This window comes from Hippopotamus amphibius, chromosome 11 (genome assembly GCF_030028045.1).
Source record: "Hippopotamus amphibius kiboko isolate mHipAmp2 chromosome 11, mHipAmp2.hap2, whole genome shotgun sequence".
NCBI lineage: Eukaryota > Metazoa > Chordata > Mammalia > Artiodactyla > Hippopotamidae > Hippopotamus > Hippopotamus amphibius.
Genome location: NC_080196.1, coordinates 94255665 through 94269718, shown reverse-complemented (window position 1 = coordinate 94269718; position 14054 = coordinate 94255665). Strand labels below are relative to the sequence as shown.

The 14054-nt window shown below is 35.8% G+C and overlaps 1 protein-coding gene across 1 annotated transcript in view; it reads right to left on the bottom strand.

Moving 5' to 3' along the window:
* Positions 1-14054, bottom strand: part of DCC (DCC netrin 1 receptor) — a 798936-nt gene that overhangs the window by 47043 nt on the left and 737839 nt on the right. The window contains exons 27-28 of the mRNA XM_057698213.1: positions 10779-10934; positions 2597-2809 (exon numbers count right to left, since the gene is read on the bottom strand). Of these exons, the coding sequence (XP_057554196.1) occupies positions 2597-2809; positions 10779-10934 (369 nt within the window). The remainder of the gene's footprint in view (positions 1-2596; positions 2810-10778; positions 10935-14054) is intronic.

Below are 14054 nucleotides of genomic sequence, written 5' to 3'. Positions count from 1 at the left end.
GAAAATATGAACAGACCAATTACAAGAACTGAAATTGAATCAGTAATGGAAAAAACTCTCAACAACCGAAAGTCTAGGACCAGATGGCTTCACAAGTGAATTCTACAAAACATTTAGCGAAGAGTTAACACCTATCCTTCTGAAACTATTCCAAAAAATTGCAGAGGAAGGAACACTTCTGAACTCACTGTATGAGGCCAGCATCACCCTGATACCAAAATCAGACAGATATCACACAAAAAAGAAAATTACAGGCGAATATCACTGATGAACACAGACGCAAAAATCCTCAACAAAACACTAGCAAGTTGAAACCCACAATACATTAAAAGGATCACACACCATGATCAAGTGGGATTTATCCCAGGGATGCAAGGGTTTTTTCAATATTGACAATCACTCAGTGTGATACACCACGGTAACAAACTGAAGAATAAAAACCATACCATCATCTCAATAGGTGCAGAAAAAGCTTTCGATAAAATTCTCAGCTTTCCTCATTAAAATGGGAGGGAAGAAGCCTTGTGAGCAAATGGCATTCCCCAACTCAGAATGACTTCAGATGTTTCTCATTTTTCCTTTTTATCAGTTTTAGATTAATAGGCTTTAAAAAATTGTCTTTGTTTTTGTCATTAAATGAGTTAGACATAAGCTAGGAGTTACAAATGGGTTCCTAAAAGTTCATAATGCATGCTTTCTACAGTTAAAAAAAAAAGTGGGAAAATATACATCACTCCCTAGCTGTGTAGACTTAAATATGCTACTTAAATGCTCTGTGTCACAATTTCTTTGTCCATGAAATGGGTTAAGAAAGTAGCATCCTCACAAAGTTTGGAGGATCATATGCCACACTACAAGTCTTCAGAAGCATGCAGGTCACACAGTACATGTTCAACAAAGGTTACTTATTAGTAGTAGTTGCAATTAACCTGTCATCTCTCCTGAATACCAGTCTCCTCCAAGATCAATTCCCTTGGTTGGTATTTCAGTGGGAAACTGAGTATAGCCAGAAAGCACCAGGCAGCATGCTCTGGACACAGGTACGTCTTGAAATGAATGTTCTTGCTTCAAACTGTCCCAATCTCAATTAGCAAAGACCACATAGCTTTGGGGCAATACCAAGTAGCAGATTCTCCTTATCATATGTATATGAGATATACATGTGGGGAGTGGGAGAAGGGCTTGGACAATATAGACTTGCTTTAAATCCTAGCGTGGGCTTCTTTAGGGCTAGAAGAGCCATCTCCTGTGAAATGAAGTCAGGAGCTGCAGTGAGCCTATGTGTCAGAGAAGACCCCATCCTGCCCAGGAGTGACAGGCAGCGTGCATCTCAAGGGATGGAGTCCCACACCCCTCCTGTGTTCTACTCCACCTCCCAGGGTCTGGTAGCTGAGCATCCATACTAGACAGCACATGAATGATGAGAACACCAGAGGTAATACACAAATCGATTAAAATGATGCCAGGAACAAGATACAGTCGTGATATTAATATAAATTTAACATTCATAATTGCAGTCTTATTTTTGCTAGTGTCAGCAGTCACCGTGAGGTTTGTGTACTAATGGAGTGACTAAAATCGCTGTGGGTGTAGATCTGAGTAACAGAAACTAACTCAAATGTATCTGTAGAGTGGTCCATCCAGCTGCCTGTGTCTATTAGGGGGGCATCTCTATTTACTTGGAACCACTGAACTTTACTATCTTATGCCTGATTTGCTGGGGTTGTTAAGAATGATGCCGACATTCCAAAGAATTTTAAGCACTATGTAGTTCTTTATGTATCTACTTATCTAGCTACTGACCTGTCTTTCATCCTGTTTGTTCCTCCTCCCCCCCCCTCCTCCCCCTCCTCCTTCTTCTTCCTTTCTCCCTTTCTCTGCCCTCTTCTTCACCCTGATCCCTAAGAGAAGCAAAAAGGAGCTCTGGTTCAGCCTCACTGGACACCAGCTAAGGTAATAAAATGAACACTGAATTGGGAACTGGGGACTCTGGTTCTCTTCTCTGCCACTTGATTTTCTTAGAAAGGCAGCATAGAGATGTTACTTCCTATCTATCTAAGTTTTGGTTTCTTTATTTCTAAAATTAGGAAGTTAGATGCTACACTGGTCGGATACTCCTTTCTGGCCTTGGAGCTCTAAAATAAGAACCCCTGGAAAATGACTATTAAAAGGAACAAAGCAGAATTATGAGACTTACATGAGTTTTTTAAAAAAGTGATTTTGCAGACTTCTGTTCCTTTAACTCTAGTCTTGGAATCTAGCTTTAAATCCTACAATCCATGTGGCAGACAGAAGAACTCTTCCAGTATTCTCTAGTGGACATACTTATAGCACATATCAAAAGTATTGGACTGACATTCAGGATCAATGAACAACTTTCCAAGGGAATCAAAGGCACCTACAACCAGCCAGTTGCTTATAAGGCAAATACTTAAAAGCTGCACCGCAAAACATCAGTGAAAGACACGAGCACACCAGGCATATCATCAACGTCAAAAAGGTATATTGCATCCATTCCTTCTCAGGAACCCTCATGCACTTAAGCAGAGCCACCAAGGATAACAAAGCTTTTAAATGTAAACAAATGGGCACTTACCTGACTGAGACAAAAGCGGTGTATAGGGGACTTTCGGTTCTATTGCACTCATTGGTGGAGGTAGCAAAGGGTTAGCGAAGCTGCGGAGTGGATGAGTTGGTCGAACACAGGCTGTGGGGATGGTTCTGCTGGGTGCCTCCTCACTGCTGGGATGCTCAGGCTGAGTTGGGGGCAACATGGGTGGCTGTTGAGTCGTTGGTCCTTCGCTCACTGCTGCCATGGAGACAAGAAATGCCATTCATTATTCCATGGCAAAGTGGACTTTCCCTAAGTCACCTGTAGGGCCCCTGCAGCAGTTGAAAGAGTTATGCCAGGATCTGGCCAATCGATTCTTATGTTAAGAACATTTTCATCCCTCTACCCTCATATATTTATGGGATGTGATAGCACTGCCCCTTTAAACAGTAGAAATAGACCCAGTAGGACAGGACTCTATCTTCCAGGAGGAGTAGTAAAATATATACGGCACTGACTATACTGCCTGAATTGTCTAGGCCCTGCAATCATGAGTGATGAAGCGAGAAAAAAAGAGTTATTTCTCCTTTCATAAGTGGCAATGTCAGTGAAATTCAATGTACCAAACCAGGCTACAGCTGCATTATTATCTTCCAGCCAATATGCCAATTCTTCTGTGATTTAAACATGCCATGTCAACTGTCACACAAATGCTCAAGGCATTGCTAATAGAATGATATGAATAATAACCATTATCATTATCTTCCATAACAAAATAGAAGCACATCCATCTAAGAAGTTATATGAGAGATGACTCTGCTGAAACAAGTTGCCTGAATGCAGAATTGCAATTTTTCCTCTTTGGTAGCAAACGTAATTTTCAGTCAGATTACTATGGTTGAAGAGGTTTCACATAGTCGGTTGTAACAGCGTTTGGTTATTTGGACAGTTTTGTATGTGGAAACACACCTTTTCTCCAGAGAACACAGCTGAGTTGGACTACAATACTGGCCAGGCAGCTTCTCATGCTAAAGACACTGTCATTAGACTTTATTCATTCATATTTGGAGTCCACAAATCCAAAATAAATTGCAAATGAACAGAGTGGCATAGTAGGTATAAGTGCGGATGAAGAGTATTTCTGATGACTTATTTCTTAAAAAAGTACTATCGGGTAAAGTGGAAAAAATACAGTGATAGAAGATAATCTCTCACTTTTGAAAGAGAATTTCTAAGCAGGAAATATTTCAAGATAATTAGTTTGTGAGATAATTTTGAGACACCTCTCTGGGAGGCTTGGTGAGGTCAGCAAAGGACAGAAAAGATAGAGAGAAAATCTGATAATGCTGAAGGGGGTGGAGACTGAAGATACAAAAGACCAAGATATAATATTAAAGATATGCGAAAGTGAAATGTGCCTGCAGAGGGTCTTTGATAGTGAAACTCATTTTTCTATATTTGAAAGGGTTAGAGGTTCTCTGAGTCACTGAGGGGCTTTGGGCTTACCCCATTCAAAGATGAGGTGGGGACATACAGGGTTAGCTGAGGACAGACGTAGCCGCATAGCAACCAGAATGAGAAAATGGGCAAAGACTTAAAGATTTCTGCAAATAAGGAAAACGTAATCCAGCAAACTGTATAGAACTCTGAGGGCAGGAGTAATTTGAGAAGTATCTTTATCTCTAGGCTAGGAAATCTTATCAAAGATGGAGAGGAGAAACACGTGCATGTACAATCTCAAGGTTAAAGTATGGGGCTGCAAGGAAAACATTAAGGCAAGTCTTTGGGGATGTTGGTTCTAAAGGCAAAAGGGAATGGGGGCTTGAGGTAGATGCTATAAGCAGCTAAACTGCTTTTAAGAATGTAAAGGGAAAGAGGAACATGTGTGTATCTGTGTTCAATCAAGATGATATAATTAGGTGGTTGAGGGTATAGTTTTAGAAACAGAGGAAATTATGCAGGTTTTACTCTGGACTCGTATTTAGTCTAAAGGAACAAGTGACCAATGGTCAATTGTCCAAATAAAAATACACTGTCTCTCAGCTCTAGATCAGAGAGAAGCAGGTGCAAGAACCTACGACTAGGTCCTTCTTTATTACCAAAGGGCTGGTTTTTATTAAAGGGGCCACATCATCATATTAAAAATGCCTCTCCTGGAAAAGAAACTTGACAATTTTCCTCAGAAAACTGCCATAAGTAATTCTCTCTTTGAGGATGGATTGGATGCAGTAAATCCATACCATATTTTGAAAACTGCTTTAGTTGTAACAGAAATAATGTTTTGTGATGTCTTTCTTTCCTTCATTCCTTCCTTCATATTTTCCTTTTCTATGTCTTCTACATTTTTGAGATGAAAGATATCTGTGTTAAAATATTATCGTGATGATAGGCTTAATAAAACTTACATGCATTTTTTAGTCTTCTAAAATTTAGTTACTTAAAACCTCAGGCTTCACATGAATTCTGTTGGCTTCAGTGAATTTTAGGGGGGGTGCTCCCAATTCCCCTTCTCTTTAGCATATCTGAAAAGAAAAATGCTGGGCATGCCTCATCCTCCATTCCAGAGTTTCCAGTTGGCCACCATGATTCCCACTGGGAACACCACAATGTAGTTCTTGACTTTGAGGGTGGCTTGATACCAATGGACCAGCTGTTTAGCAAAATCAATACTTAGTACCACATAGTGAAAAGGAAAGTGCCTAATCTAATGTGCTAGGTGGGAATGGGAGGGTCCAGCTTCAAGACTGAATATATCAGGAATGCATAAGGGACTCTTTTTGTTTTGTTCAAAATGTTGATTTTGCTTAATACCTAATACTATGGACAAGGTACACGTTTTCCATAGACAATTCATAATTCTTATACTTTACAGAAGAGAAAAAAAAAAGCCTTTTAGACTGGCTGACATTTAAGGCAGTGAAAAAATTCTCAAACAAACGCAATAGCAACTGCTCCACTGGAGAAAAGCTCTAATTTCAGATGATCCCATTTGGCCAGTTCAGGTGCCAGCTTCAGGACACCTATGTGAAACAAACTGGCTCTGTGACATGACATTTAGCTGTGCTAAGAGCTCTGAAAAGCAAAGAAAACCTCCTTTTGCCCACGAACTACAGCCTCCCTGCAATTCAGAGACTAAAGTGAGAATCAAATATGTACTGGCAAGGCACTCGTTTTCAAATGATGAAACAGTAGGGATGCATTGTACAAATAGCATACAATTACACAGCAGAGTCAAATCTCAAGGCACTTTATAGTAATTAATGTCAACACATAAATAATTGCTACAGAATAACTGGCAAAAATATTGAAAAAATGGAAATGAGGATTTTTCTTCTATCTAAAATTGCAACAATTGAAAGAAATATAGCACATTAACTCTAAGCAAAGATACTTCAAAATTTGAACATTTCTAGGAACCAAATCCACTCAGTCTTAGAAGAATAGCATCAGGCAATATTCCTGAGTAACCCCAATCCCTCACAGCCTGGATTTTGTTTAAAGACCCTAGAGAAAAGTTCATGAACTCCACTGTGCTGATTTTATTTAGGGCAAGTTCCGTTTGGTAATTGATTTCCAATTCTGGGGAGAGGTGGCGCAGAAAAGTAACATGGATAAAGTTGACCAACACTCTCACTAAGACAATGCCCACACTGAAAACAAGAGTGGAAATCATATACTCTTCTCTAGCACCTGTTTCAAAGTTGAGGAAATGGGACCACTGATTTTATACTGATTTGTAGAAATGAGACCTCAAGATGATTATCTGAAGTTTTCAAAATACAGCACTTTTCCTTGTTTGCCAAAGGCCAGTTCCCTTGCCTACTGGGGCTAAGGGCAGAACTGCAGTACATTAGTAGGAAGAGGAAAGATTTGTCCATCACAACTGTATAAATCTTTATCCGTGGACCACTGAATATATGCTATGCAAATGTACTATATCCTATATCTTTCCTTTCCTTACGGGAGGGGAGAAATTCAGCTTTATTTGTGTCTTCAGAAAGCAGCAGTCTTTGTGGGGGGTGTGGGGTTGTTAGTGATTCATCTCTCAAACTCAAAGGTCTTTCTGATAACTTTTGAGGAAGGAGAGTCGCCCCACTTCACACAGTCAAATGTTTCTTTTCCTCTGCGTGCCTTTCGCTGTTTTTCAAGGTGACTAATAAGACATCTCTAGCCAGAGACATGAAATGTTTTCTGCTTGAGAGAGAACAGGGATGTTTAGTGTTCTCCAAGGCATTTAGAAACCGATACTGAATGGCTGGAAGTTAACTGTTTCTGACAGTGATTTAGAGAATATTTAGTTTCCTAGAAAAGAGGATGCTTTTTTTTTTTTCCGTTGCTAAGCAATCAGTTGGAAACACATATCAGTTCCCATACCTTTTGCACTGCACATAGCTTTGGTCAAAATATACTTGAAGAATGACTGAGTATAGATTTAAAAAATCTATGAAATGTTGGCCAGGAGTAGAATGTCTATGCCTTTTGATTTTAGATGAGATTCAAGAATTATTAAACTAAGAATTCTGTTAAGAATCCTTTATTTGGATAACTTTATATAATAGTTACATTATGTATTTTATGTTTGCATTATATAACAGTTATATAATCAAATTTATTTGAGGACACGGGGTGGGGGGAGGGCGAAGGGGAAGCTGGGACAAAGTGAGAGAGTAGCACTGACATATTACACTACCAAATGTAAAATAGATAGCTAGTGGGAAGCTGCTGCATAACACAGGGAGACCAACTCAATGACGGGTGATGACTTAGAGGGCTGGGATAGGGAGGGTGGGAAGGAGTCATGGGAGTGAGGGGATATGGGGATATATGTATATATGATTCACTTTGTTGTACAGCAGAAACTGGCAGAACAATGGAAAACAATTATACTCCAATAAAGAGCTTAAAAAATAATTCTTACTATTAAATAAACAAAATAAAAACCTCCTAAGGAGATTAAATTTTCCTCCCTTCCTTTTCCCTCCCTCCCTCCTTTCCTTCCTTTCTCTCTAATAGATCTTATTTTTTAGTGCAGTTTTTAGGTTCATAGCAAAATTGAATGGAACATACAGAGTTACCCTCTGACTCCAGATATGCACAGTGTCTCCCACTATCAAAATTTTGCACCATAGTGGTACATGAGACTAGCCACAGATATAAGCAAATCTGTGGTCCTTAACCACGATGAAAACAAATTTTATACTAGTTCACTTATTGTTTTCTTTTTCATTGAAATTTAACTTTTGGAATCATTTTCCCCATGGTTTAATGAGACAGTTTTGCATGCTGTACCAGATCAAGAGAGAAAGCAAAGAGTAAGTGGGATGTTGAGTTTTCAGAAGAAGATGATGCTTTAAAAACAGAAAAGAATTTACAGGAACACCCATGAATAAAATAGTTAATTTCTAGTTTTAAAGAAAGTAGTGAACTTTGGCTGTCTCAGCCTTGCTGGAATGAACAGATAAATGCCATTCTTATACTTCCTTTTAAAGTTAGAGAATATAAATGAAATCAAAAGAAAGTAGTAAACAATAAACCAATGAGAAGAAAACTAAACTAAAACTACAAACCTCTCTTTTCTATTGGATACAGTTCATTTCAGAAATTGAAGAAGGGACTTGTGGGTTCTAATTCTTTGACTGGAATCATCGTCCTAGTTGTCTTGGGATTCGGAAATTTTGAGTTGTTGGATTTCTCACATATTTCTTATTTAAATTCCTTCAATATGGTTTGGGAGGCTTTTCTTCTTAGAGTTTCTGCACACAACTCTATTCTCTAGATATGATGTGCAGTGAGAAAAAGAAAAATCTAATTCTCTTTTGGCAGATTTTTGATGCCTTTTAATTCTAACCTTGCTACATCTAGATGATTTATGATTTCTTAGAGCTGTCCCTGTTGGGTTGGAAAAAATATAGCTACCCCACAAATATATTTTATTGCTGTTACCATCTTATCTATTACGAAATATCCTATCTCACAGGAGCTGCTGAGTCACCTGTTCGTAACTAAGAGAAGAATGCCATAAAATCGATTTTAAAATGCTGTGCTTGAAGAAAAAAAAAAAAAGCCAAATGGCACAGGAAAAAATCACCAGGGCGCATATAATAGCTTGAGACGTTCTCTCCATTCCTACATTCCTTGAAACAAATGAAATACTACTCTTGGGATACAAAAACAATATACAAAAATCAGTTGCATTTTTATACGCTAACAACAAACTATCAGAAAGAGAAATTAAGAAAACAACCTCACTTGCAATAGCATCAAAAAGAACAAAATACTTAGGAATAAAGTTAATCAAGGAGGTGAAAGAGCTATACACTGAAAACCACAAGACTTTGATGAAAGAAACTGAACAAGCCACAAAAAGTGGAAAGATAGCCTGTGCTCATAGATTGGAAGAATTAATATTGTTAAAATTACTACCCAAAGCCATCTATATATTCAATGCAGTCCCTACTGTAATTCCAATGTCATTTTTACAGAAATAGAAAAAAAAAATCCTAAAATTTGTATGGAACTCTGAATAGCCAAAAGCAATCTTAAGAACAAAGCTGGGGGCATCACAGTTCCTGTTTTCAGGCTATACTACAAAACTACAGTAATTAAAACAGTATAGTATTAGCATATAAACAGACACAGACCAACGGAACAGAATTGAGAGCCCAAATATATCCCCACATATAAAATCAACTAATATTTAACAAGGAATCCAGTAATATATCATGGGGAAAGAATAGTCTCTTCAATAAATGGTGGTGGGAAAACTGAATAGTCACATGTGAAAGAATGAAACTGAACCCTTATCTTGTACCATCTGCAAAAATAAACTCAAAATGGATTAAAGACTTGAACATAAGACCTGGAACTGTAAAACTCCTGGAAGAAAATTTAGATGTTGGACTTGGCAATGATTTTTTTGTTTTGACACCAAAAGGAAAGGCACCAAATGCAACAATAAGGAAATGGAACTATATCAAATTAAAAAGCTTCTACACAGAAAGAAAATGAAAAGGTAAGGGGAGAAAATTCTTACAAATCAAATATCTGATAAGTAGTTAATATCCAAAAAATATAAAGAACTCATGCAAGTCAATAGCAAATGTGATTAAAAAATGGGCAGAGGAACTGAATGGACATTTTTTCAAAGAGGATATACAAAAGATCAGCAGATATATGAACAGGTGCTCAACATCACTAATCATTAGGGAAATGCAAATCAGTAGCCTTGAATGGAAAGTGCTGATAAGACAGTGCAGCCAGCAGAAGTTTTGATATAACTGGAGTATGGATAACTTTTGACTCACCCTCGTATACTATCACTTATACATGGAATCTGAAAAAGTCAAACTCATAAAATAGAAACTAGAATGATGTTTACCAGGGGCTGGGTTGCTGAGCGAAAAGAGGAGATGTTGGTCAGAGTATATACTTGCAGTTATAAGATGAATAAGTTCTGGGGATCTGATGTACAGCATAGTGATTATAGCTAATGATACTGTATTATACACATGAAAGTTGCTAAGAGAGTAGCTCTTAAATATTTTTACCACAAAAAAGAAATGCTTATATGACATGATGTGGGAGTTGGTTATGGTGGTAATCAGTTTGCAATATATAAATGTATCAAATCAACACTTTGTACACCTTAAATTTATACAATGTTAAATGTCAATTATATCTCATTAAAACTGGAAAAATAAATACATAAAAACAGATGAAATACCACTCTGAGAATTTTTCATTTCCAATAACCATTTCTTAAAGATGAAAAGGTACTGCTGACCTGATTTAACTAAGGAAAGCTAAAGCTTTCCTCCAGGTATTGGTTCATAAGGAAAATCAATGAGATAGCTTTACTTATAACCAAGAAGCACTTAAGATTATGTTGGAGGACAGTCATTTCCTTATTAACTTCCCAAATCACAGAACATATTAATTTCAAGCATCCGTCACATCACTGTTTTACTGAACCAGTTAACCTTTGTTTCCTCAGGACGCCCCATGTTAGTGCAATAGACTATTGAGGACTCCTAGAAAATCAGTCCCAAAGCATGTAAACAGGGTTCAAAAACTGACCATGCTAGAAAAGAAAATTCTAGTACCCAGGTCATAGGTATATCAATCTTTCCAAAGGATAAGAACATCCAAATGCTACACACTTGACAAGACATCCTTGGTATTAATCATTTGTTCTTAGTAAAAAGAAAGGAAAATGCAATACACTAACTTTTTCCTGCTGTGAAACCTCGGTCCACTGACAGTGTAGGGAATGGCACAGGCCGGAGGGTGAACTGTGGGTGGGGGTATCCACATGTGGGCGATGGAAGGATTCCTGGGTACTGGGCACTTTCTAGGGTTGGCACAGGGATGGCACTCACGACAGCTGCAAAACAAAGATGTCATCATTAGTATTTGTAATCCTATGTATCTCCACCTAACAAGCAAAAAAGAAATAGCTACATTTTCATATCTTCAAATCCATGCAGGCTCTTTACAGTTTCATGCAGGTTCCTCTTTCCAGAAAGTCCTTTTCTTACTTTAGAAGTGACAACTCACTCTTCAAGAATCTTAATAGGGAGCATTACCCTGAGGTTTAAAACTTTTCATGGTTTCAAACAAGGAAATGATTCATCAGCCACCATAAAGCCATCTTAAGGCTTCCTAGTTTTTATTTAGTTTAGTTTAGTTTTTGTCTTAATCTTTCTCGTAGGCAAGAATGATGACATCAGAAATGGAATATATTATATAGAGTGGGCTAAGGAAATGGGAATTTTCTATTAATTCTGTGAAAGAATGTAATACTTTGGAGATCTATAGTCTGGAAAGAGAATAGCAAGTTATATTCTAAACAATCACACTAAAGATTTATTTAAATAGAAACAAAATACTTTCAAACAGCCAAAACAGTAGTACAACCTAGTGACACATTAATTTAAATGCAACTGAATTTTTTCTGGGAATACAAACTATGTTTTAAGTTATATTGGCTTAAACCTACAGATGACATCTTACACAATATTTTTTAGGTTTAGTGTTCCATTCCATTATTAAAATATCTGTTCAATTATATATTATGAAATATTTCCTCTAAGTGTAGTCAATCATCTCATAAAATGTTTAGTATTCTTTACCTCATATTGGCAAAAAAATAAAAATTAAGCTAGCTACTGGAATGATCAGTTTCAACGGTATATTCCTGTTTATAAAGTTAATGAAGTTATTTCTATTACATACATGATTTTTTATTTAATTACACCCTAATGCCAATTGTTGGAGTTCAACGTGCACAGCAGTGTACACTTACAAAAAAAATCTTTTTTTAAAAAATTACATTTCTCTTACATAAGTAATTTCATTATCAAGATGCAGATTATATTGCACTATTGTAAGTTAGTTAGAAACAGATTTAAAAATATTTTTAACTTAAAAATGCAGATTAATTACACTAAGTACATAACACTTTAAAAGGACTGCCTCTAGTAAACTAGCTCTTAAAACTGCATTTGAGAATTTATTTTGCAGTGTATTTACAATACTCCTTGAAGTGCATATTAACATGTTTAACAGAAAATTGAAGGCAGGTTTTTTCAGGAAGAAAGTTTTGATTGACTGGTTTGACAATGAAGACTCTTTTTTAAGTAGGTTAAGTAATGGGTGTTTCATCTGAATTGAATAAAAATATTTATTAATCATTTAATGGGACAAAACCCTTTTTTTCCAAAAAATTATGTTAGTAAAGATATACATGATATTTCAATGTTTCCAATCCTTAGTATACTGTATTACACAAAGTACCTCTAAGTGAAAAAAACCTGCAGATGTGTTTTATAATTATAAGTCTTGGTAAAGCTTTTTACAGTTTTATCTTCTAGAAAGTTAGAAACTCAATAACTTGAATGAGTAATAAATGCCTTTGAAATTCAGGTAATTTCTAAAACCTTTACTTCCAGAAAAATTGAAGGAGGACATTATCTAATTGTTTACTGAAATACTATTAAAAATAACTTTATATGAGAGTTCACAGAATAATCCTGGCATGTAATTTGGAAGGAGTTTAAATCACTGAATGATTGCTATAAAAATCTCATTGCTATTAGCCTCACCCATACTTAATGCAAACAAGGTTTCTCAATGTTTAGATCAATGAAAGAAAACATTGGAATAGAATTTATACACTAAGTAATGTTCAACCATGAATACATGCAATAATTGCAAAAAAAGCATCTTTCATATCATTAGGTGATAGGATTCTAACACATTATTTTATATACAATTGTGCAGAAATACTAATTGTAATGTTAACACACAGAAGAAACATAATTAGCAGTTAAAGACTTGTGGTCACATAAGTTTATAATATAAATCTAACATCTTAGTTTATAAAAATATGTTTCAAAGAAATAAGACAGATGATCAACAAAAGATACTTATAAAACCAGATGACAACTGTATATTATTCTGTGGAGATAAGTGGATTGTAGGTACTAGTTCAAGGAAAAAATGACTGATACAAACTTTTCTGTGTAAAAGGGGAGCTTTCTCATGTATTTTGTAATTGGATGATGTGGGAATTATCAAATTGCTATGGTATTTTCATATGTTTGGCTTACTTAACAGAGTGGAATACCAGAAAAATTACGTATTCCACAGATATTTAACTTATAATATTGTAAGTGTTAAATTAAAAATGTGTGTGGCAATACAAAACTTTTCTAAATTATTTTTGGGAGGGCTTGAATTAAAAATTGAGACTAAATAATATATAGCATCATAAATAAAGATGCTTTATAATCAATAAGATATTTTATAAAGAGTAAACTGTGGCTATACAAACACATGAACAGACTTTAGAAAAAGGAAAAGAAATAAAATGACAAGGAAACATTTTCAAAGAATCAGAAGTTCAAACCAGATACAAGCCAAAATAATTATAAATTCCGTAAAGGAAAAGGTTATAATTTTATACTCTTTGTGTCTGTCACAGTACAGTACTAGAGATACTTCATATTTTTCAAGTGAGTTAATAAGAAAGATTTTCTAGAAGTAGTATTTAGAAATCCTTCATTTTAACTGATTGGAGATTTTTTTATGTGGTTTGATGTATTTATTTGCCTCCTGCTGTGTATAGTTACGATGTTACTATACTAATAGTAATAATAATAATAATAGAAGATTTGAATACATTGTAAATAAGAGTTGTATAATAACATAAAGTCTGTATTCATATAACTCAAAATCCCAGTCTCTGAAGTGGTCGATTTAAGGAATTCACACATCTTACTGATCAAAATGAGATCACTGCATAGTCATTAAGGTTCTCTGCTGAATTGCAAAGCCTTTCCTGTGTTGACAATTTTTACTCATAAATAAATGTCACAATGATAGTTTCCCGTAGATACAGAAGGCACCCACTTGACAAATCGAGCACATTTCTAATCAATATTATCATTTGAATTTAACCAATATTTTAGAATATATTTAGAAAAAGAATGTCATAAATATC